We start from the raw sequence: 22,640 nt of genomic DNA, 5'->3' as shown, positions 1-22,640 counted from the left end.
TTTTTCTTTTTTTTTGGCTGTGTTGGGTCTTCATTGCGGCTCATGGACTTCTCTCTAGTTGTGGTGTGTGGGTTTTCTCTCTCTAGTTGTGGCACGTGGGCTCCAGAGTGCGTGGGCTCTGTAGTTTTTACAGCACGTGGGTTCTCTCGTTGAGGCACTCGAGCTCAGTAGTTGTGGCGCGTGGGTTTGGTTGCCCCATGGCATGTGGGATCTTAGTTCCCCAACCAAGGATCGAACCTGCGTGCCCTGCATTGCAAGGTGGATTCTTTACCACTGGACCACCAGGGAAGTCCCTTTCTTCAGACTTTTAATTTGATCATTGCTTTGCTTCTCTTTATAGTTTTATCATGTGAGGTATATTCCCTAAATGATACTTTGTTAGTTTGGAAAAACTGAGTGTAAGTAGTTGTGTAACGAAAGGATAATTTGCCACTACTAGATGAAAGCTCCCGCAAGAAGATAAGCTGAACAGTGTCACCGTCTGGCTTCAGTATCCCTGAGGGTTTACAAGAGGCCTTTCTGAGGAAGTCTGAGGGCAAGGTCATGTGAGTGATTCCAGGGAAACTTAGAGCTCGCCGTAGTTGGGGCATTAGCCTCTGGCTGTCTTGGAGAAACATGACAGGAGGAATGGACCACTGCATTTTCTGCTTCTCACCTTTCATAACCTCTGTATTTCAAGAGTAAATCAAAGCAGAACATTTCAATGGGGGATGGGTAACATGAGTGTTCTCAGCTGATCCAGGCAGCAGAGCAGTAGAACAGATACTAGATGGTTTGATTGTTTCCATTTTCCTTTTTTTTTTATTAGTTTGATTGTTTTCATTTTCCTTTTTTTTAATTAACCCAAATAGAACTACTGTAAGTCTTTATGCAAACTGTTGTGCCTGTTCACACCCCAATGAAATTCCTGGATCAAGGGATTAATATTTCTAATTATAATGCATGTTGCTATATTATTTGGGAAGGTTATATTAATTTATAATGCTTCCAGAACTATATGAGTTTATGTTTCTTCCTAACTCCAGCATTGAAATACGTCATTTTTAATTTCTACTCGGAGGTGAGTGGTACCTCACAAATGTCTGAATTTTTATTTTTATTAATCATGCCAACTTTTCCCATGTGTGAATTTACAATGTTCTTTTTCATGTAAACCTTTTGTAATAGAAACATTTGTCCAGTTAAGTCTAGTTCCTGGTTTATAATATAATATTTCATCTATTGTAAGATACACATTTTTTCACACTTTAATAACTAACATGAGGATGTATATTACAGTAGATGACATCTTACAGTTACAATTGACAGCATTTTTTTCTTTGTTAGTACAAAAATAATGGTTTGTCTTACAGTCAATGAAAAAGTAATTCTTTGTATATTTTTGTTTATTTTAAAACTAACTTTTTTCTAAACGATTCTATTAAATGTAAATAATCCATTTATACCTCCCCTTGTTGAAGAAACCTTAATGTATAATATGTTAAGTTTAGAGTAAAATCCAAACTCCCTATCACAACCTGCAAGGCCTGACATGGTCTGGCTCCTTTGTCTCTCTCTGTCCGATCTCACCATATACACTGTCACCTTCACTCTAGCCATTCCAGCCTCCTTTCTGCTCCTCAGGTCCAAGTACATTTTTGCTTCAGGGCCTTTGCACCTGTTCTGTCCACTGGAGTGCTTTTTCCCAGGTTTTTCACTCTTCAGCTCTTCAAAAGACTGGCTTCTTCATTCGTGACTCAGCTCAAATGTTAATCCTCAGAGAGACTTTCTTGACACTGTTTGAAGTAACCCCCATCGCATCATCCTATTTACTTCCTTCAGAGCACTTGTTACAATGGAAAAGATCTTGTTTATCTGCCTCATTCTTCCCACACCCAGAACATAACCCAGACAAGAATGTGACTTGCTGACTGAGGTATCCCCAGAGTACACCCGTGTGTGCCTAGTACACAGTAATCACTCGCTATTTAGTGTTTACTCTTCACTTTGTTCCACTGAGTTATGTTTCTCTTTCTGTGTTAGTTTTGCACTGTTTTACTTGTTGTTAGTGTAGGTTCAGGGCTTCCCTGGTGGCACAGTGGTTAAGAATCCGCCTGCCAATGCAGGGGACACGGGTTCGAGCCCTGGTCCGGGAAGATCCCACGTGCTGCGGAGCAACTAAGCCTGTGCACCACAACTACTGAGCCTGCGCTCTAGACCCCGCGAGCCACACCTACTGAAGCCCGCCTGCCGCAACTACTGAAGCCTGCGTGCCTAGAGCCCATGCTCTGCAACAAGAGAAGCCACCGCAATGAGAAGCCCGCGCACCACAACGAAGAGTAGGCCCCGCTCCCCGCAACTAGAGAAAGCCTGTGCGCAGCAACAAAGACCCAATGCAGCCAAAAATAAATAAAAGTAAAAATAAATTTATTTAAAAAAAAAAAAAAAAAAAATATATATATATATATAGGTTCATATCCCTAGTAAGAGCAGTTATTCCCCTTGGGTGCAGTTCTTTTTCAGCATATTCTCCGATATTTATAACCATTTATTCATCCTTATACATTTTTGAATAATTTGTAAAGGTCCCAAAAGTCCCTGTTGGATTTTAATTAGAAGTGAATTTAAAGTAGCATTTCCTTGCATTTATTCATTCCTTCTTTCAAATCTTTCATTACAATTTTGTTTTTCAAAAAAGGTCCTAATATCTCATGGTTTATTCTGGAGTTTTAGGATAGTAAGCTTTTATTCATCATTATATTCACAAATATTTCTTTACCATTATACAACCGTCCCTCTAATTCTTAGATTACGCTGTTCATTATTTGCACTTCAGCATAGTTGAAACTATCCACTTTTATGTTTATCTCCTCTACTTCTTCACTAGTCATAAGTTTATCTTCCAATTGGGACAAAATTCCAAATCATTTGTTTTCAGTTAAAAAATGTTTTAATAAGTTTTTAGCACAAAGATTATTTAAATCTTTTTAACACACACAAGATTTATTTCAGTATATTCTGAGATATGGAACTGAGTTTCTTTTTCTCTGTATCATGTTCCAGTTTCTTTAAATTATTCAGTCTCCCATTGTTTTGCTACTTCTAGTTTAACTTAAATTTCTGTATAAATGTAGGCCCCTTTGTGGAATTTCAAGTACATTGTTTGGGGTTTTTTAAATTATACAAGTAGTACCTGAATATATTCTTTTTATTAAAAAAAAAGTAAGGTTTTTTTTTAAACAGTTTTATTGGGATATAATTCACATACCATACAATTTATCCATTTGAAGTGTGTAATTTAGTGGATTTTAGTATATTCACAAAGTTGTATAGCCATCATCACAACCAATTTTAGAAAATTTTCATCACCCCAAAAAGAAACCTCTTACTCATTATAGTCACTTCCCATTTCCCTCCAACTGCCTCCTCACTCCAGCCCTAAGCAACCATTAATTTACTTCCTGTATCTATAGTTTTGCCTATTATGGACATTTCATAAAAATAGATTTGTATAATATGTGGTCCTTCTGGACCACAGAAGGACCACAGAAGACTGGCTTCTTTAGCATAATAGTTTCAATATCCATCCATTGTTGTAGCATGTATCAGTATTCCATTCCTTTTTTTTTATTATTAATTTTTATTGGAGTATAGTTGATTTACAATGTTGTATTAGTTTCTGCTGTACAGCAAAGTGAATCAGTTATACATATACATATTATCTACTCTTTTTTAGATTCTTTTCCCATATAGATCATTACAGAGTATAACAGTAAATTTATTAAGTATAATGGAGAAGTCCTCCCCCTTAGCATTCATTCCCCTGTCATATACCACTCCCCTTTCTAGAGGTAGTCACTATTAAGTCTTTTAATGCATGTACACACACACACACGTGTCACATACATTATTTAATTTTTAAGTAAAAAGTAATCTCACTACAAACATAGTTCTGCAACTTGCTTTTTTAATCACTTATAAGTCTTGGAGCTTTTTCCACTTCATATATGCTTTTTAGTGATGCATGATTTTCTACAATATTAATATATCATAGTCTTTTATTTATAATCTTTTATTCAATACCCTACCTGTGGGCATTCAGGTTTCTCCCAGTTTCTTCCTATTGCAAATTATTGTGCAATGATATCCTTGCACATGCATCTGTATGCACGTGTGTTAGTTTCTTTAGGATAGATTCCTAAAATTGGAATTGCTGCTTTAATTAAAGATGTGTGCTTTTTAAATTGTTAGATAGTGCCTGATTGCCTCTCCCTAAAGTCCTATTTCCCCATAACCTTACCAGTTTTAAATATTAAGGATATTTTCAAATGTTTGCCATGTTATGGGTGAAAAAATAGAAATTTGTTGTTTTCCCTAGCTTTCTTGAATACTAGTGAGGCTGCATATCTTTTTTTTTTTAAATTAATTTATTTATTTTTGCTCTGTTGGGTCTTCGTTTCTGTGCGAGGGCTTTCTCTAGTTGTGGCAAGCGAGGGCCACTCTTCATCGTGATGCGCGGGCCTCTCATTATCGCGGCCTCTCTTGTTGTGGAGCACAGGCTCCAGACGTGCAGGCTCAGTAGTTGTGGCTCACGGGCCTAGTTGCTCCGCAGCATGTGGGATCTTCCCAGACCAGGGCTCGAACCCGTGTCCCCTGCATTAGCAGGCAGATTCTCAACCACTGCGCCACCAGGGAAGCCCGCCACATATCTTTTACTGTTTACCAGTCATTTTGTATTCGAAAATGTCTGACCATAGCATTTGTCCACTTTTCTAATGGCTCATTTGTTTTTAAAAATCTATTTATTTATTTATTTTTAAATTTTTTGGCTGCGTTGGGTCTTTGTTGCTGCACGCGGCCTTTCTCTAGTTGCGGCGAGCAGGGGCTCCTCTTCGTTGTGGTGTGCGGGCTTCTCATTGAGGTGGCTTCTCTTGTTGTGGAGCATGGGCTCTAGGCACGTGGGCTTCAGTAGTTGTGGCACGTGGGCTCTAATTGTGACTCACAGGCTCTAGAGTGCAGGCTCAGTAGTTGTGGTGCACAGGCTTAGTTGCTCCACGGCATGTGGGATCTTCAGTTGTAGTGCATGGGCTTAGTTCCATGGCATGTGGGATCTTCCCGGACCAGGGCTTGAACCAGTATCCCCTGCATTGATAGGCGGATTCTTAACCACTGCGCCACCAGGGAAGTCCAGCTCATTTGTTTTATTCATTTGTAAGCGTTTGTTTTTTTCCTAGTTTATGGATACTAATCCTTTTCTGTTATATTTATTGCAGATATTTTCTCCTAGTCCATTTGTCCTTTAACTTTATGTAGTTAGGTTTGCTTGTCTCTTTTCTTGTAGCTTGAAGGTATATAAAAATATTCTCCAGTATTGCCATTGCTTTTTTTTCTTTTGAGATAACCATTTTTATTATCACCACCCAGCTTATTTGTGTTTGATTATGTAGCACATTGGCCAGATTGTCTAAAGAAATCTACATAACATTTCTTTCATTTTTCAAGAGATGAAAATAACTGTAAAAATTTAACAAAAGTACACAAGACAGTGGACGCAAAAAAATCTGTGTGTGAGATTTTATCCCATCTGCAGCTTTTATATATTTGAGAAGTAGAATTCATGAGCTAAAAAATATTGTCCTATCAAAGTTTGTTTTTTTGGTTTTTTAAAAAAATTTTATTTATTTTTGGCTGCGCTTTGTCTTCGTTGCTGCGCGTGGGCTTTCTCTAGTTGTGGTGAGCAGGGGCTACTCTTTGTTGCGGTGCGCGTGCTTCTCGTCGCAGAGCACGGGCTCTAGGTGTGCAGGATTCAGTAGTTGAAGCACGCGGGCTTGGTAGTTGTGGCATGTGGGCTCAGTAGTTGCGACATGTGGGCTCTAGGGCACGCGGGCTTCAGTAGTTGTGGTGTGCTGGCTCAGTAGTTGTGGCTTGCGGGCGCTAGAGCGCAGGCTCAGTAGCTGTGGTGCAAGGGCTTAGTTGCTCCGTGGCATGTGGGATCTTCCCGGACCAGAGATTGAACCCATGTCCCCTGCATTGGCAGGTGGATTCTAAACCGCTGCACCACCAGGGAAGTCCCCTCCTATCAAGTTTGATAGAAGTAGATTTAACCTGATTACAATATTAACACCAGTATCATTGATTTAATAGTTATAAAAAATGATGTTTTTCTTTTTTCCCCCGGGTTTATCAAGGTATAATTGATGTATAACACATAACATTGTGTAAAGTTAAGATGTATAGTGTATTGACTTGATATACTTATATATTGCAAAATGATTACCACCATATCAAACTAACATCTCTTATCATTTCTTTTTTGTGGTAAAAATCATATTTTTCAATATACTAAAGTCAGCATGACATCCATGCAAATTAGAATGCTGGCTGTTTGGTGCGCAAAGACCTGACTTCAGAACAAGAACTCTGTAAGTCCCATACTTTTTTTTTTTGTTTTTTTTGGCCGTGCCTTGTAGTATGCGGGATCTTAGTTCCCCAACCAGGGATCAAACCCATGCCCCCTACAGTGGAAGCACGGAGTCTTAACCACTGGATCGCCAGGGAAGTCCCTCCCATACTTTAAATGTGTGATCTTTTTCAACCTGTATCCATTCCTTGCATTGAAGATGTGAGACCCAATCCTACTCCTCTTTGTGTATGAGTTTATGATCTTTTCATACTGAGCATCTAGATTTCCACATACTACTTCCTGTTGCTTCAGAGTCTTGTAACTTTCTTCATCAGCTGAACTATATCCAGTGTTTTCCTTTTTATTTCTGTTCAGCCAATTTCATTGGAGTCACAGCTGCCATGTTATAATAGCTAAATGTGGCTATTCTGATCTCTGCCAAAGGTTTAGCTTGTGGGGCTGCCCTTTGAGACTCTGTAGCTACCTGAGGAGTTACTTGTGTTCTTGATGGCAACAGGGCAGCAACATTGAGAACAGAATCTCCAGTAGCTGCAGCTGTTTCTTCTTGTTTTTGTTTTTCCACCATTTCCTTTTCTTGTAATTTGTCTGCCCTTTCCAACCTTGTAGGATCAAGACCTTTTCCATTCCTTGCTTCTACTAAGGTGATGCCTTTTTTTTTTTTTAAGTTTTTTTTTTTTTAATTTAATTAATTAATTAATTTATTTTTGGCTGTGTTGGGTCTTCGTTTCTGTGAGGGCTCTCTCTAGTTGCGGCAAGCGGGGGCCACTCTTCATCGCGGTGCGCGGGCCTCTCACTATCGTGGCCTCTCTTGTTGCAGAGCACAGGCTCCAGACGCGCAGGCTCAGTAGTTGTGGCTCACGGGCCCAGTTGCTCCGCGGCATGTGGGATCTTCCCAGACCAGGGCTCGAACCCGTGTCCCCTGCATTAGCAGGCAGACTCTCAACCACTGCGCCACCTGGGAAGCCCCCAAGGTGATGCCTTTTATGAGACTTAGATCTTGAATGACTTTTGCCTCTTGATGACTTTCATTCTTTGCGTTTGTGTCTGTTCTCACCATTTTCAGATGAATTTAGTTGCTCTTTTCCTTTGTGAGGAGAATGTTCTTTGTCATTTTATTCCTCAGATTTGTTTCTTAATTTAGTTTTAGATTCATGTCATATTATTTTGCCATCTGAGTCTGTAGCACCTTCATTTCAGTCCCTTCATGCATTAGCATGCTGTTTGCTTATTATGTTCTGGCTCCTGTGGTTTCTTCCTACATTATCTGACTTTTGTTTCCTTTCTCTTGACCTTGATTATGATCTTGAATAACGATGTTTTGAGAAAGCTTTAGGAGAAACAGATACGTCTGACTGTTCGTTTTGATCTCTATCTGGGGATGTCTTTTCTGGAGCTATTCCATCTTATTCTGGATCACTAGCCTACTGAGAACCCAATTGTTACGGACTAAATTGTGTCCCCCCAAAATTTGTATGTTGAAGCCTTTAACCCCCAATGTGACTGTATTTGGAGACGGGGCCTTTAAGGAAGTAAGTTAAACTAGGCCTAAGGGTGGGGTTCTGATCTCATGCAGCTGGTGTTCTTATAATTATGAAGAGGAAGAGACACCAGAGATCTCTTTCTTTCCACATGCACAAACCAAGGAGAGGCCATTCAAGGACACAGGGAGAAGGCAGCTGTCTGCAAGCCAGGAGGAGAAATTGCTCCTGCCAAACCTTGATCTAGGACTTCTAACCTCCAACACTGTGAGAAAATGTCTGTTGTTTAAGCCACACAGACTTAGTTACTACCATGTGGTATTTTGTTGTGGCAGCCGAAGCAGACTAATACACCAATCTTAATTTCATTAACCCTCTTTAGTGAAAACAGCCCCTTGGCACAGTGCTGCTGAGAAATATGGGCTGCTTCTCCTCACGTGTCCTGGCGCTAGGCAATGTCTCCACTTGCTGCTTTTAACAGTGTCAGCTAACCAGAAGCATCCCACAGAATGACTAAATCATTTCCAAGAGAGACCCAGATGGCATAAAATGTATCTGCCATTGCTTTGTTAGTTTTTTTTTTTTACATGTAGCTCAATATCTTTAAGGTATTTATATGTCTGTATTGAGATAGATAACAATATTTTTTACCCCAAAGGATAGCCATTTGTCCCGACACTATTTATTGTCTAGGTCATCTTTTCCCATCAATTTAAAATACCACCTTTATCAAAAATTGTATTTTCTTGGCATGGGAGGCTCCATGCAAAATGAAGTGCCTCTACCCCCAGACCTACCAGGGCAGGACAAAGGAGGGGACATCTGCAATAGAGGGAGAGGAAGAGGATTTGGTGGTGCCAACCATTGGAGGCTACATGAATGCTGGCACCCGGTAGGGGAGCTACAGATATGGAGGCAACTTGGTGACAGCAGGCTACGGTGACTTTTTCACAGACTGCTACAGCTATCATGATTCTGGGTCTTCTAGAGCATGTAAAAGTATTCCGCACAAAATCAACTTTCTACTTCAATTTTCTCAAACTTCAAAACCCAAAGTGTCTGTGCTGTGTCCCTGTGCTTCACTGCGTTTGTCAACTGTGACTTTTCACTGAAACTTATCTGAAATTCATAGCCTATAGAATTTAAGACAATGGCAGTTTTTAATCATGCCGTGTCTTTGAACTTGATCTATTGACATTCACAATAAGTGGAAAACAATTTTCAGAGAATGCATTTTTGTTCAGACTTGCACAGGATTCTAGAACCAGCGTTATTCAACATTAAGGCAAAAGCCCACCTTTGCTTTTTATGGGAAGTATTACTTTATTTAAGAGACAGATGATGCATTTTAATCTACATCATTTTAATCTACATTACCTTAATTTACAGTAGGTTTTTTTTAATGAACTTTGACCTTTTAATAAATTTCCAACACATGTTTATGCCTTTGATAGTAATGAAAATGATTTATCCCATCCAGAAAAAAAAATTGTTTTCTTACGAACATGTATATGTTTCAGTATTTTATATTCTGTCCCACTGATCCATAGTTTTATTTCTATCTTAGTATTACACTCCTTTAATTACCAAAGCTTTACAATGAATTTTGATACCTAGTAAGACCAGTCATTCCTTATTATCATTGTTTGTCCAAATGTTCTTTGTATTCTTTCACATTTTATTTTCTGTAAGAATTTTAGACTTTGTCAGTTTCATGTTTTAAAAAGTCCTCTTGGGAGCTCCCACACTTCTAAGTTCATTTTCTTCCTTTAAAACTATAGAACATGAATTTTAAAAGAACATATATACCCACAAGGGCAGAGAGAACAGGAGAGAAGGCAATAGCAAGGAGTATTTTGAAAGAAGGGAAGAATATGAATGCCTGGTATTGACTTGGCTGGTCCAAGGAAGTCACACCCCAGGCCAGCAGTAGAGAAAGCTGACAGCCAACCTGCTACACACCATGGAACCCTCAAAAGGCACAAAGCTAGCTGTACAGAGTCTCACTGTGCTGTGGGTGCGGAGTGGTCAAGGAAAGCTGAGAACCAGTTAGATCCCTAAGTCCTTTCTCCAATTCTAGACATAGTTGATGGTGCAAGTCACGGGGATTAAGTGAACATATGCCTTGTGAATGTTGTATACTAACTTTCCAACCCTTTTCCTGCCACTTAGCTCCCCAATTTCTGGCAGCTAGTCTTTTACTCTTTAGGCAGGAGATTGTAAAATTCCTCTGGGAAATCTGATCAATGTAAGGAAAATGAAATTAAAAAGCCCAAGGCGGTCGAGGAGGGTAGGATTCCCAGCAAATAGCCATTATTACAGAGCTTCCAATCAGCCTTTAATTCTTATGAATAAAAAACAAGGATAATCAGACATCTGGGGGAAGGCTCTGACATGGAAAATGGAGACTAAAACAAACAGTAAAATTCAACTCATTTTAACAATAAAGCAAACAGCCCCCTATCTGTAAGCCACAGAGAAATAAATAAAGACAAACAAAAATGGGCTCATAAACAGGAAACACAGAGCAGAATGATCTCTTAAAAATTAAAAACATGAGAGGAAAATGAGACAGAAAAGATAAGAAAATGGGAGGTCTAATACTGCAATATAAACAGCTCCAAAAAAGAAAGGTGAGGAATATGGAAGGGAGGAAATTCTCAACAAAATTATTTGATGAAATTTCCTCAAACTGAAGGACTTGAGGAGTTGGCGGATTGTAAGGGCTCACTGCCCAGCACAGTGACTGAAAACCCATATTTATGTATGTTATCCTTACAGTGGATATTCAGTCTTTGTTAAAAATGTATAGAGTTATAAATAATGCTATTATGAAATTATATGTGTTTTTTGGCATACATTTGTATGCATTTCTTTTGAGTATGTACCTAGGAGTAGAATTGCTGGGTCATAGAGTATTAGTAAATAATGTCAAATAGTTTTCCAGAGTGGTTGGAAGTATAGTTTCCATTTATATCAATTTGTACCCAGTCAAAAACAAAAAACTCAAATGTCTATAGGAAATGGATAAATAAATTTAAGAATGAAATACTATACAGCAGTGAATATGTACAAGATTTTATGACATGCAACAACATGGAAGAATTCACAAACATTGTTGAGTGAAAGAAGCCAAACGAAAAGAATACATGATGTATGACGCCTTCTATGTAAATTCAAGGACAGGCAAAACTAAACTGTGATGGTAGGAGTCAGGGTGGTGGTTACCTTTGGAGAGGATACGGTCTGAGGGGGCATGAAGGGGGCTTCTAGGGAACTGGTAGTGCTCCATTTCAATATTTGGGTGGTGGTTACATGATATGCTCATTCTGAAAATTCATTAAGCTATACCCTTATAGCTTAATTATAAAGTGTTTGTTTATAATATGTAAATTATAAAGTGTTTACCCTTTAAACACTTTTCTGTTTAAATGTTATATTTAAAGTAAATTAAAATCGTAAGCATGTTAATTAAGTTGATTCATGGAAAAGTGTTTTGAAGATAATGTTCATTGAAATTAGCAGGACAGAGCTATGTTAACACCATGATAATGAAAAAATTTTTTTACATGTATATGTGGAGGCTTGGGGAAGGGACATAGTATTATAAGTAGCTGTTACTTCATTATTCTTTTTTTTATTTTTTTTTAAATTATATCTCAAAGCTCTTAATTTTTTTAATTTTTATTTATATATATATTTTTTGGCTGTGTTGGGTCTTCGTTTCTGTGCGAGGGCTTTCTCCAGCTGCGGCAAGCAGGGGCCACTCTTCATCGCGGTGCGCGGGCCTCTCACTGTCGCGGCCTCTCCCCGTTGCGGAGCACAAGCTCCAGACGCGCAGGCTCAGCAGTTGTGGCTCACAGGCCCAGCTTCTCCGTGGCATGTGGGATCCTCCCAGACCAGGGCTCGAACCCGTGTCCCCTGCACTGGCAGGCAGACTCTCAACCGCTGCGCCACCAGGGAAGCCCCACATTATTCTTTTATATCAGCTGGCATGTTATAAAGGGGGAAAGAAAGCCACATGTGTCTGCTGGTTGTGTTGCTATACTGAAAACAAGATTGTCCTGTCCTCAATTGTCCCCTTCAAATTGGGGTAAGTAGGGTGATCAACTAGTGCTGGGAGGTTTGCGGTGGGGTTTTTTTTTGGTGGGGGGCAGGGGTTTGAGATTTATCATAAGGTAAATAGTATCTTGACTGCCCCCTTTACTTTCAGATGTGACATTTATGAAGATGTGACTTGTGTATCTATTTCTCCTTGTTTCCTAGGTTTTTGTGGAGACTCTGGATAAGTGTTTCGAAAATGTTTGTGAATTGGATTTGATCTTCCATATGGATAAGGTAACCTTCTCTTCCAAACCAGGGTTACTAGGAAACTAAGAACTTTGGACATCTCTAGCCATCTGTACACCTTCATGTTCTTTCTTTTGGTTTTTTTACTCTAGGGATAGTCCTAGAACCTAAGTTATTAAACTTAATAACTTAAGTTTAATAGTTTGGGGAGTATTTTGCTGAGATTTGTTACCAGTTTTAACACACACAGGATAATTACTGGGCCTATATTATGGTTCGTGTTTTCACAGACGGACTTCTTGGTTTAGGGCAATGATGGCTTCCAGGCCAATGGTGAGATAAATAGTTTTATATTGATTTTTTTTTAAATTATTCAAACCCTGTTTTCTTTGTAGCTAAGACTCTTTTTCTTTCTTTCTTTTTTTTTTTTAATTAATTTATTTTTAGCTGTGTTGGGTCTTCGTTTCTATGTGAGGGCTTTCTCTAGTTGCAGCGAGTGGGGGCCACTCTTCATTGCGGCGCGCGGGCCTCTCACTATCGCGGCCTCTCTTGTTGCAGAGCACAGGCTCCAGACGCGCAGGTTCAGTAGTTATGGCTCACGGGCCCAGTTGCTCCACGGCATGCGGGATCTTCCCAGACCAGGGCTCGAATCCGTGTCCCCTGCATTGGCAGGCAGATTCTCAACCACTGCGCCACCAGGGAAGCCCCTATATTGATTTTAAAATGAGTTTCCCAGGCATAGTCCAGTGACAGTGAAGCTTTGAAATAAACACAACATGGTTTTGAACTTAGCTAGTAAAATGTACCATTTTCCTAAAGAGTAATGTAGTGACTAAGACATCAGTAACATAGTTTGAGGTCAGGTGATACTCTGTAGGGAAGCCTGCCAGGCAGAACTGAAGTGGTCCGAAGTACACGTTCTCAGTTTTGTGTTGCTACCATAACTGTGACATGGCTTATGTCCTCATGTGCCAAATTAAATATGGGAGATAGCCAGCAAGGGGATAGGAGCTGCCACATTTATTTTATCCAACTGGGCACGTGCTGTACCCAGTGCTGTTCATTGGTGGAGGTTGGTGCATCTTAGGTTTGCTTGGTCCTGGTTTTTCTTCCACTGATTATTGTCACTATGATCCATGGCCCTTAGAGGGAGATAATGATGTTTAGGAGACTACGACACATTGCTACGCCACGATCCTTTATTAATCTGTTTTCATCATGACGAGGTAGGTTATTTTTAGATCCATCATTGCCATTTAGAGCACTTTCATTTTCCAATAGGATCTTCAGTCTCAGTTAACTCTCCCAGGGTTCTCAGATAGCATTTTCTGGGCTAATGCAGTGGGTGTTGGAATGGAGTACAGTTTTCTCTCTCAACATGTGGGTTGGCTGTGTGGCTCCCTGAGCAGCTTGGTGCAAGAGAATCACAGAACCCCATTCCTTTTATAGATACTTGACTTGGGGCTCCCTGATAGCCTTACAAGGCTTCCGGGACTGACTGATACTTTTGAGGTGGTCACTCTCCCTTTTCATATGAAAGGACTTTAGAAACTTCAGAGACCTCTCAACCTCCTCTTTGCAGGCAATTAGAGTTGTTTTAGGCTTGTCAGTTGTTAAAGGTGCTGCTGCTATCTGGTAATTTCTGTCAAGGAGAGCCATAGCTCTAGTTTCCTTCTGTACTAGTGGGGAAAAAAAGTTAAGACTTAAAGAAACTTGAGACTATGGAGGGAACAGAGGAATGCTTTCTATAGGCCTTATTATTATTTTAAAACAATTTTTTTTTAAAATTGTGAAATACAAGGTGTTAACCTTGGGGTTACCACCTGGTTTCAAAGTAGATTCCTTTGGGGATGCCACCTGTTGCTTACCAAGCCGGTCTCAGCTCATGGATTAAGGGATAGGCTTTGCTTGGGAATTCCCAAGCAAGAGAAGAGGAGGCACAGGTCTCCCATCCTCCCATTGTCCCCATGGCAAGGTGTGTCAGGGCCTGTCTCTGATAGAGTGGCTTCCCGCCCCCTTCTCCCAATGCCCTTTCTTTTTTTTTTTTTTTTAAAGAAACTCTATATTCTTTTTTGTTTAAAATTTTTTTTTAAATTTTTGGCTGTATCGGGTGTTCATTGCTGCACGTGGTCTTTCTCCAGTTAAGGCGAGCAGGGGCTACTCTTCGTTACGGTGTGGGGGCCTCTCATCACGGTGGCCTGTCCCGTTGAGGAGCACGGGCTCCATGCACGCGGGCTTCAGTAGTTGTGGCGCACGGGCTTAGTTGCTCCGCGGCATGTGGGATCCTCCCAGACCAGGGCTTGAACCCGTGTCCCCTGCATTGGCAGGCAGACTCCCAACCACTGCGCCACCAGGGAGGCCTTGCCCTCTCTATTTATCAGACAACTGCAGGAGCAGACTTACCAGTGAGGAGATACACAAACTGCCTGATACTAGGCAGTCTGTATTTGGGTGCCAGCTGTCTCTAGAAGTTGTCTCAGAATGCCAGCTGCCTAACACCTGAAAACTTGGGGGCCTATGGGGTGATACAGCTGGAGGAGGCAGTTGTGGGTCTTATGGGAAGTTGAGCTTGGTCCTTTGCATTTTAGTGTGCAATTTAGGGTCAATTTGTAAGTTACACACGCGCGCACGCACACACACACACACACACACACACACACAACTGTTGGGATTTTTATTGGAATTGCATTGAATCTATAAAACATTTGAGGAGAATTTACACTTTTACAATATCAGGTTTTATCCATGTTATGGTATAGCCATTTCTTCAGGTCTTCTTTGAGGTTTCTCAGTGAACTTTTGCAATTTTTCCCATAGAGGTTTTTCATATCTTTTATTAAATTTATTCCTAGATACCTGTTTTTTTATGTAATGATGTTTTAAATATTCATTTTTTGTTTATTGCTGCTATATAATATATACATCACTTTATTTCTGCAAGTTGATGTTGAATTCAGAGATTGTGTTAAACACTTACTAATTCTGATATTTTATCTGTAAACATCTTGCCCATTTCTTTTCAATCCTATAGCTTTCTGTCTGTTTCTTGCTTTACTCTACTGACTAGGAACTCCAGTGTAATGCTGAATAGAAGTGGTGATAGTGGGCATCTCATTTTGTTCATAATTTCAAAGTGAAGTCTTCATCTTGTCAGTATTTGCTGTATATATAGTATTTGAAGTATAGCAAGCTTTTGGGTAAATATTCTTTATCAAGTTAAAGGAAGTTTCTTCTCTTTCTAGTGGCTAAGAGTTTTTAGTCATGAAAGGGTGTTAAAATGTATCAAAAGCTTTTTCTCCATCTCCTGAGGTAATCATGTTTTTTGCCTTATCATTCTAATATTGTTCTTTAAATATTTGTGAGGATGCCTGCTAAAGCAGTAAAGTAATTCCAGTCCCAACTGTTTTATTGCATGTGGCTTTTAAAGGAAATAAAAGGCCATAAAAATATTGTTCTTTCTCGTATGTCGTATCTTCAGATGAGTTCTATGAAGTGTTTTGCTGCTGCTGCACATTCCTTTTACAGTTTATAAAACTTTATTTTTAGTTGCTCTATGACATCAGGAAATTGCTGTCCATATCTCCTAAGGTTTTTGAAAAGTGATGATGCAAGGACCGAATCTCACTGTACTCGTCTGTAGAATGTCTAAAGGTGTCTTCCAGCAGGTGACTTTCAGTGGGATTTCAAGCTTACCTTTGCCCTCATGTAGAGCAGTTGGTAATTCAGGCATATCTTCTACTGATAGTAGAAAGTGGTCTTTTACTCAGATAGGCAAAGGACCTGTCATAAGACAGGAGGAATGTCACTCTGAACGCAGTCCTTCTTAATTAGTCTCCACCTTAAGTCAGGAATTCTCATCAGGCGGTTACACTCTGCGTTGGGTTGTCATGGATAGCTGCCCCATTCCCCTAAGCAGTTGTGGCTGGAGTAGCAGGCCTGTGTAAGGACCAGAAATGACTGAATTCCTGCTGCCCTGGCAATTTGTTTTTTTCTAATCTTGAGATTTCTTTCTCAGCTTCTAAATTATTTTTGTCAGTGTCTTCTTTTTATTGCTGCTGCTCTCTTCACCTCTTCACTCACCCTTTCTTCCTGTCTTAAAGGAAGGTTTATTCCATTCCATTTCTAGAACTAAGTCCTCTTCCTATCTCTCCCTAATATGCAGCATAATCTCGGTTCTTCAACTCGTCTCCAAGGTGTCTTTATTTGCTCCTTCTCCTATAACTACAAATTTCCCCAGGTTGTCCCAGTCTCTTACAGAATACAGCTCTCCCCATGCTTCTAGTGCTCCTTTTAACTGTCGTTTCATTTCCATCATTTCATTTAAGGTAAACCTCTTCATGTGTGAGTGATTTATACCCAGTCTTGCATCTACTTCGTCTGTTCCTTTTCTAGAGCCTATAGCCTGGTTTTCACTTCTACCCCAAATTCACTGATTATTTCCTAATTCTGTTTGCCAATCTTCACCTTCTTTAATGTTTCTGCAGTATTTGATGCCGTTGATCATTCCATGAAGCACTGCCTTAATCCTTTTCCTACCTTTGTTTCTGTCACATAGAACCCTCCTGGTTCTCTTATTCTCTTCCCACCTTCTACCAGTAAATTATGATGTCAGTCATCTCTCACTTCACTCTTTTCCGTCTCCTACTTCTATCTTAGATCTTATCTGTTTCTCATACTTAAACTATTATCCACTTAGGTAGTTCGTAAATTGGTATTTCTAGTCCTGATGTGTGGCCTGAGTCTTATTTTTCCCAACTGCTCGAAGACATTTCTTTCTCATTTCATTCTAGTATCTTGTTTCTTCTTGCCACTTCTTATCCGTAGCCAGATTCAGCACGTGTCTCCTGAAAACTGTTTCTTCCCTTAGCTTCCCTTTTCCGGTGGTGCTACCACTATTCTGTGTCATGTACAAGCAAAAACTTTCCTCCTTCTTCCTTGCCCCCAACAGCCAGTCAGTCACTAAAACCTGTGCTTCTTTCCTGTGCTTTCTTTCTTAGAGTCCTTCTTATATCTTGTTCTTAGATTCACTATTTATTGACATTGGTCACACTTGCTTTTATATCTTTCTAGATACATACTTTTTTCCTGAACCATTTGAGAGTTAGTTGCAGACATCATAACTTTTCAACCCTAAATACTTCAGCAGACCTCTCCTAAGAACAAGGACATTGTCTTATATAATATGTTGTGCATAATTCTCTAATATACTTTTTTACAGCATAATTAATTATTAACCACAACATAATTAACATTCAGGAAATTTAACATTAATATATACTGTTATCCAATATATAGTTCATATTTAATTTTCCCCGTTTGACCCAGTAATGTCCTTTATATATATATAAATTTTATAATCCTAGTTTCAATTATGGGTCAGGGAGAGCCACTGTCTTTAGTTATGGTGTCTCTTGATTTCAGTTGTGTCTGTCGGGTTTTCTAACCTTGTTTTCTCTTCATTCTTGTTGATCCTGCACACTGGAATTAGATTCATTTTCCGAAGCACCTTTAGACTAGCTCCCTTGATCACAGACCTGTTTTGGTCCCCCATTATCAAGCTTTGACCCCCCTGGCCAGGCATTCAAGGCTATTCACAGTTTGTCCCTATTCTGTCTTGTCCTTACTTACCATTACTTCTAGCCAGATACCTTCTGCTCTAGCCAGAGTGGACCAGTCTTCATCACTTTGTAATTCCTGCTTCAGAGCCTCTGCCTGAATTGCCTTTCAACATCTCTTTGTAATCCAGCCTGTCATATAAGCTTAGCTCAAATCCTACCACCCTAAAGCTTGTCCTGGTTACCCTGGCCTGTCATCATCTCTGTGGACAATATGTAGTGCTATTTCTGACCTTATGTACCTTAGTTTATGTAAGTTTGTATGTTTTCCCTACTTGACTAGACTGTTCTTTTCTTTGTGTTTGCCCTTGTCTCCCTCACTGGATCTAGCATGGCCCCTTTTACTGAGTGAGGTGTCTACAGGTGAGTGTCACTAAAGAGTTCTCATGTCTCTAGCCTCATAAGCTTCTTCGTGATTTAAAATGCTGCAGGTGGAGTAAAGTTTGATTTCATAGTCTCTGGCATAGTCCTCAACTCTCCAGACTGTGCCATTTAGAGCTTATCTTGCCTGGGGCAGTTGGTTCCCTTCTGCTTTCAGAAATCCCCCAAACACAGCTCAATTTCATGGCTGAGGTGGGTATTGGTGTTGATTTTGGTGAATTGAGTTTTGTTCAAAGAAAGTCATGTGAGTAGCCTAACATTCTGTTCTACCAGTGCCTCAACAGCAAAGCTGGATTTGAAACTCAGTTGGGCTTTCAAGATTTGGTCATCAGAGTCATGGTTTAGTGCCTATGTCAAGGGAATTCATCCAGCCTTTTTATAGATTTCAGTCTGCAGTGGGCTGTCTCAGGAGATTTGGAACACATGCTTTGGGGCAGGTCTGAGCCCAAGAAACCTTGTAGTATGGAATTTAAATCTCTGCTAAGTATAAGCTGCTGAAATGGGAGAATGCTGAGGGCTCAAAATTGAAATGAACTGTTGAGACCTAAGATGAAAGGATCATAAATAAATGATGATGCTTGTTAAATGTCCCTTCTGGGAAGAGAGGTTGTGATAAGAAAGCTCATTAATGCCCTCCACACCCCAGTGATGTTTGAAGCAGATACCCTGATTTCTGTTTCAAAGAATGGAGGAAGAGTAAAGGACACACGTTTTGTGTGTTTTTAGTGAGGAAGGAGGAGCTGTTTGGGCCTAAAAGAACAAGACGTTCTGTTTGAGTTTTAGTTCTTGTGAAAGGTGATAGTTGGCATGTCTAACCGTCTCTGGCTACCTGTGTTTCTCTCTCTGAATGTTCCCGAGAAAGTGGAGGGGAGCCGAGGCCTGCCTTTTGTCCCATCACATCCCAAGCCGTTCTCTGCTGAGGCTTGAGAGAGAAGAATTTTGTGGCAGAATATTTTTCAGAGGCCAGTATCTTATTCCCTCAGGACAGCTCAGAGATCAGCAATAATGATTTCTTAAACTTCTAACATTGCTATACTTCGTTTTAAAAAAAAGGAAAGAAAAGCTCAGACTGCTCCAAACTGCACTTAATATCTGCTACAGTACACACTCTCACTTTCCTTTGCGCTTGAACTCTGCACTGCCTCAGTGTACAGTCTCATTGATTGCCACTTGAAATTACAGAGAACCTTTTTGGTTTGTTTAATCGTTCCTTATTACTGGTTTAGAGTATTAGGATGATACTGTACACAAAACAGCAAAATTTGACCTTTAGAGCTGTTTGTTATCCGGCCTTTTCAATAAAACCTAGTGTTTGTCAAGACTGTAGGTATAGCAAAGCTTATTACCAATGATGTTACTTGGTTGTGTTGCAGATAAAACAAATTGTGTAATCACTTTGATTGCTGATGTGTAGGTGCCCTAAAAGGCTGGAATTGAGATTCAGTTCTACTGTTCTTCCTATTATTATTTATGATGCAAAAGAGGATTGGCCTGCTCTGAGATAAAAAACAGAATTTCTTGATCCCTAATTGAGAACCCTTTGCCAGACTTGGTGTTTGTATCAATCTAGGTAGACTAGGGAATAACATAACTTCAAACTTTCAGTAGCAGAAAGGTCAATTTCTCACTCAGGCTGTGTGGCCGTTGTGTGTCTCTGCTCACTATAGTCACTCGGGGGTCCAGGCTGATGGAAATCTTCATCAACGTGTACTTTTCCACCTGGGGCGCTTAAAGTGTGTTGGCTCTTAAAGTGACACATCCATTGCACTCACATTTCATTGGCCAAAAGCAAGTCACATGCTCTCACTTAAAGGCCTAGGAAAGTGCAGTCCTACCATGTGCCCAAGATGGGGGAGAACCTGAAATAGTTTTGAATATTCCTAATGACTACCACAGTTTTTTTTTTTTCATTTATTTTCTTAGAGGCAAAACAAAGCCGACGTTTGCTTCAGTATCAATTAATAGGTGGAAACTTAGAAATTTTAGTATCAGAAAAATAGAGGAACACTCTTGTAAAAAGGAAACATGATTGACTCTTAGGAAAAGGCATCTCATGTAGCAGCTTTTCAGTTTCTCTAATGAAATACTTGGCATTTATGTCTTATATACTTCGCATATGAATTTAACGTGACTTACAAAATTAAAATTCCCTGATAGAATAAATTGCTTCCATATCTGAGAGGCAGGTTCCTCTCTCCTTACAGAGGCTTTCTTCCAGTTATCTATCCTTACCTTGGTGGCTTTCTGACCTTGGTAAAGTACTGATGTCTGTTGAGAATGTTTTTGTATTTTTTTCTCTGATTATCAAATAGCAAACATTTATTAATGAGGAGGCCACTGTGTTAGATATGGAGATACAAAGATGGAAAAGACAAATATTCTGTCCTCAAGAGGTTCGTGGTGCAACTATAAAGATGGGTCACATAGAGACATTCCTGGGTCTTGGACTAAAGCAACATTTTTGGAGAAGGAGCCTTAAGTTGAATGTAATTTTTTAGGAGGCATGTTGTTATATGAGGGAGCTCTCATTTTGTACTACTTTTTATAGAAGTGATCACAAGCACTGCATTTAGTCAAATATATATAGTATATCTGCATATTGTACTTCATAAAACTAAAATGTATATACATTATTTATACAGAATAACATAGTACCTAATCATGAGCTCTTTTATTTAATGATATTTAATCAGAGGTAGAGAAAGAAGAATGGAACTTTAAAGAAATAGCTGTTTCTGGGGCTAGCCTCTGAAATGGAGGAGGGGCAGGATAGATGGTGGCCCATCTACAGCTTTTGCCTGAGAGCCTGAGGTCCTAGATATAGAGCATGTTGGGCAGCCTACTGACTGAGTGCAGTGGCCCGTGCTGGGTGTGGCAAGGCTGGACCAGCACCACAGGTGTGATGGCCCCAAGTTAGGTAGCTGGAGAAAACCATTAGCAACTTGAGGTAGAAGATCACTGCCAAGTGAGACGAGCAATGAGGTCTGTATGAATTCCTGAGTAGAATACAGTTAGCCCTCCGGATCTGAAGGTTCCACATCCGCAGATTCAGCAACCCTCAGACTGAAAATATTTGGGGGATAAAAACATTCCAGAAAGTTCTAAAAAGCAAAACTTGAATTTGCCATGCTGCCAACTATTTATATAGCATTTACATTGTATTTGTAACTATTTATGTAGCATTTACATTGTATTAAATATTATAAGTAATCTAGAGATGATTGAAAGTATGTGGGAAGATGTACGTAGGTTATATGCAAATACTGTGCCGTTTTATATAAGGGACTTGAGCATTCACGGGTTTTGGTATTTGGTGGCAGGGTCCTGGAATCAGCCCCCAACAGATACCATGGGTGGACTGTAATCATTCAAGGGGAGGGTAATCATAGAAAGGGAAATTAATGTTGATTGGGCAGCTGCCAAGTGCCGGGCATTGTGCTAGGTACTTTAAGCCCAATAATCTTTAATACTGTAGATAGTAACATCCCTGTGTAACAGATCAGCAAGCTGAGGCTTAAAGTGCCTAAAACTTAAACAAACAAACAAACCAAAAAAAAACCATGTTCTTTCCACTATACTACGGAATTTGAGAATTTAAAGTCACGAATATTATAATAAATATGATTTGTAAAAATTTACAGAATTTGTTGATTTCTGATTCCAAAACCAGAATTCCAGGAGACCAAACAGTAGGAACAAAGGCTAAAGGTATGGCAGGGGGTGGGGAGGAGTGGGAACATTAGGGGTGAAGGCCACTGGAGATTGGGAACTTTGCATAAACTCCCGCTAGACAAAGGGTCTGCCAGCTGAGGCATTAGTGGCATTTTGGGCAGTGCAGTTGTTCATTGAACTGTGGATATCCCTGACCCCCTCTACTAAATGCCAGTAGGGCCTCTGCCTGATACATTTCCAAATGCCCTCTGGGGTGGGAGCAGTGCTATCCTAGATGAAGAGCACTGAGTCAGAGCAGGGTGTGTGTATGGGATTAGGCCGAGAGAAGTTTGAAGAAGTAGATGATGATCAGACTGTGGAGAGCCTTGTCCTATGTGTTTCTGAGTCCAATGTACACTCCCCAGTGCCCTTCTCACCCAGCAGTTTTGATACTTCCTCATTCTTAAAGCATTCTTTGTTTCTAGTTTCAGGTTTTATCTACCTTTCTGGCCATTTCATCTGGCATTTTGAGCTTCTTACCTCTTAAATGATCCCTCTTCTCTTTTCTTTTAGACACTCTCTTCTTAGGAAATCTCACACAATCCCATGACTTCAGTTATCTTTCTGCTGGTGATTCCTAAAGTACCATCCGAACTCACTTCACTTCAAACTCAGTTATGTCCAAAACTGAATCTCTATCCCCCTGTATTTCCAGACTGACAGTTCTGGAAAGGTTTTAGGAAAACTTTTCTTGGCATTCCCCTCGCTGCCCAGAGACTGAAATAGATATCTTGTTTCCCCCAAGCACCTTCAATTACTTTT

General features: G+C 39.9%; 1 protein-coding gene across 1 annotated transcript in view; it reads left to right on the top strand.

Moving 5' to 3' along the window:
* Positions 1–22,640, top strand: part of AP3S2 (adaptor related protein complex 3 subunit sigma 2) — a 57,195-nt gene that overhangs the window by 11,185 nt on the left and 23,370 nt on the right. Inside the window, exon 4 of the mRNA XM_068557716.1 lies at positions 12,148–12,219. Coding sequence (XP_068413817.1) covers positions 12,148–12,219 — 72 coding nt within the window. The remainder of the gene's footprint in view (positions 1–12,147; positions 12,220–22,640) is intronic.

Source organism: Eschrichtius robustus, chromosome 1 (assembly GCF_028021215.1).
Source record: "Eschrichtius robustus isolate mEscRob2 chromosome 1, mEscRob2.pri, whole genome shotgun sequence".
Classification (NCBI taxonomy): domain Eukaryota; kingdom Metazoa; phylum Chordata; class Mammalia; order Artiodactyla; family Eschrichtiidae; genus Eschrichtius; species Eschrichtius robustus.
The sequence above is the reverse complement of the archived record's forward strand: the minus strand, read 5'-3'. Positions and strand labels throughout refer to the sequence as shown.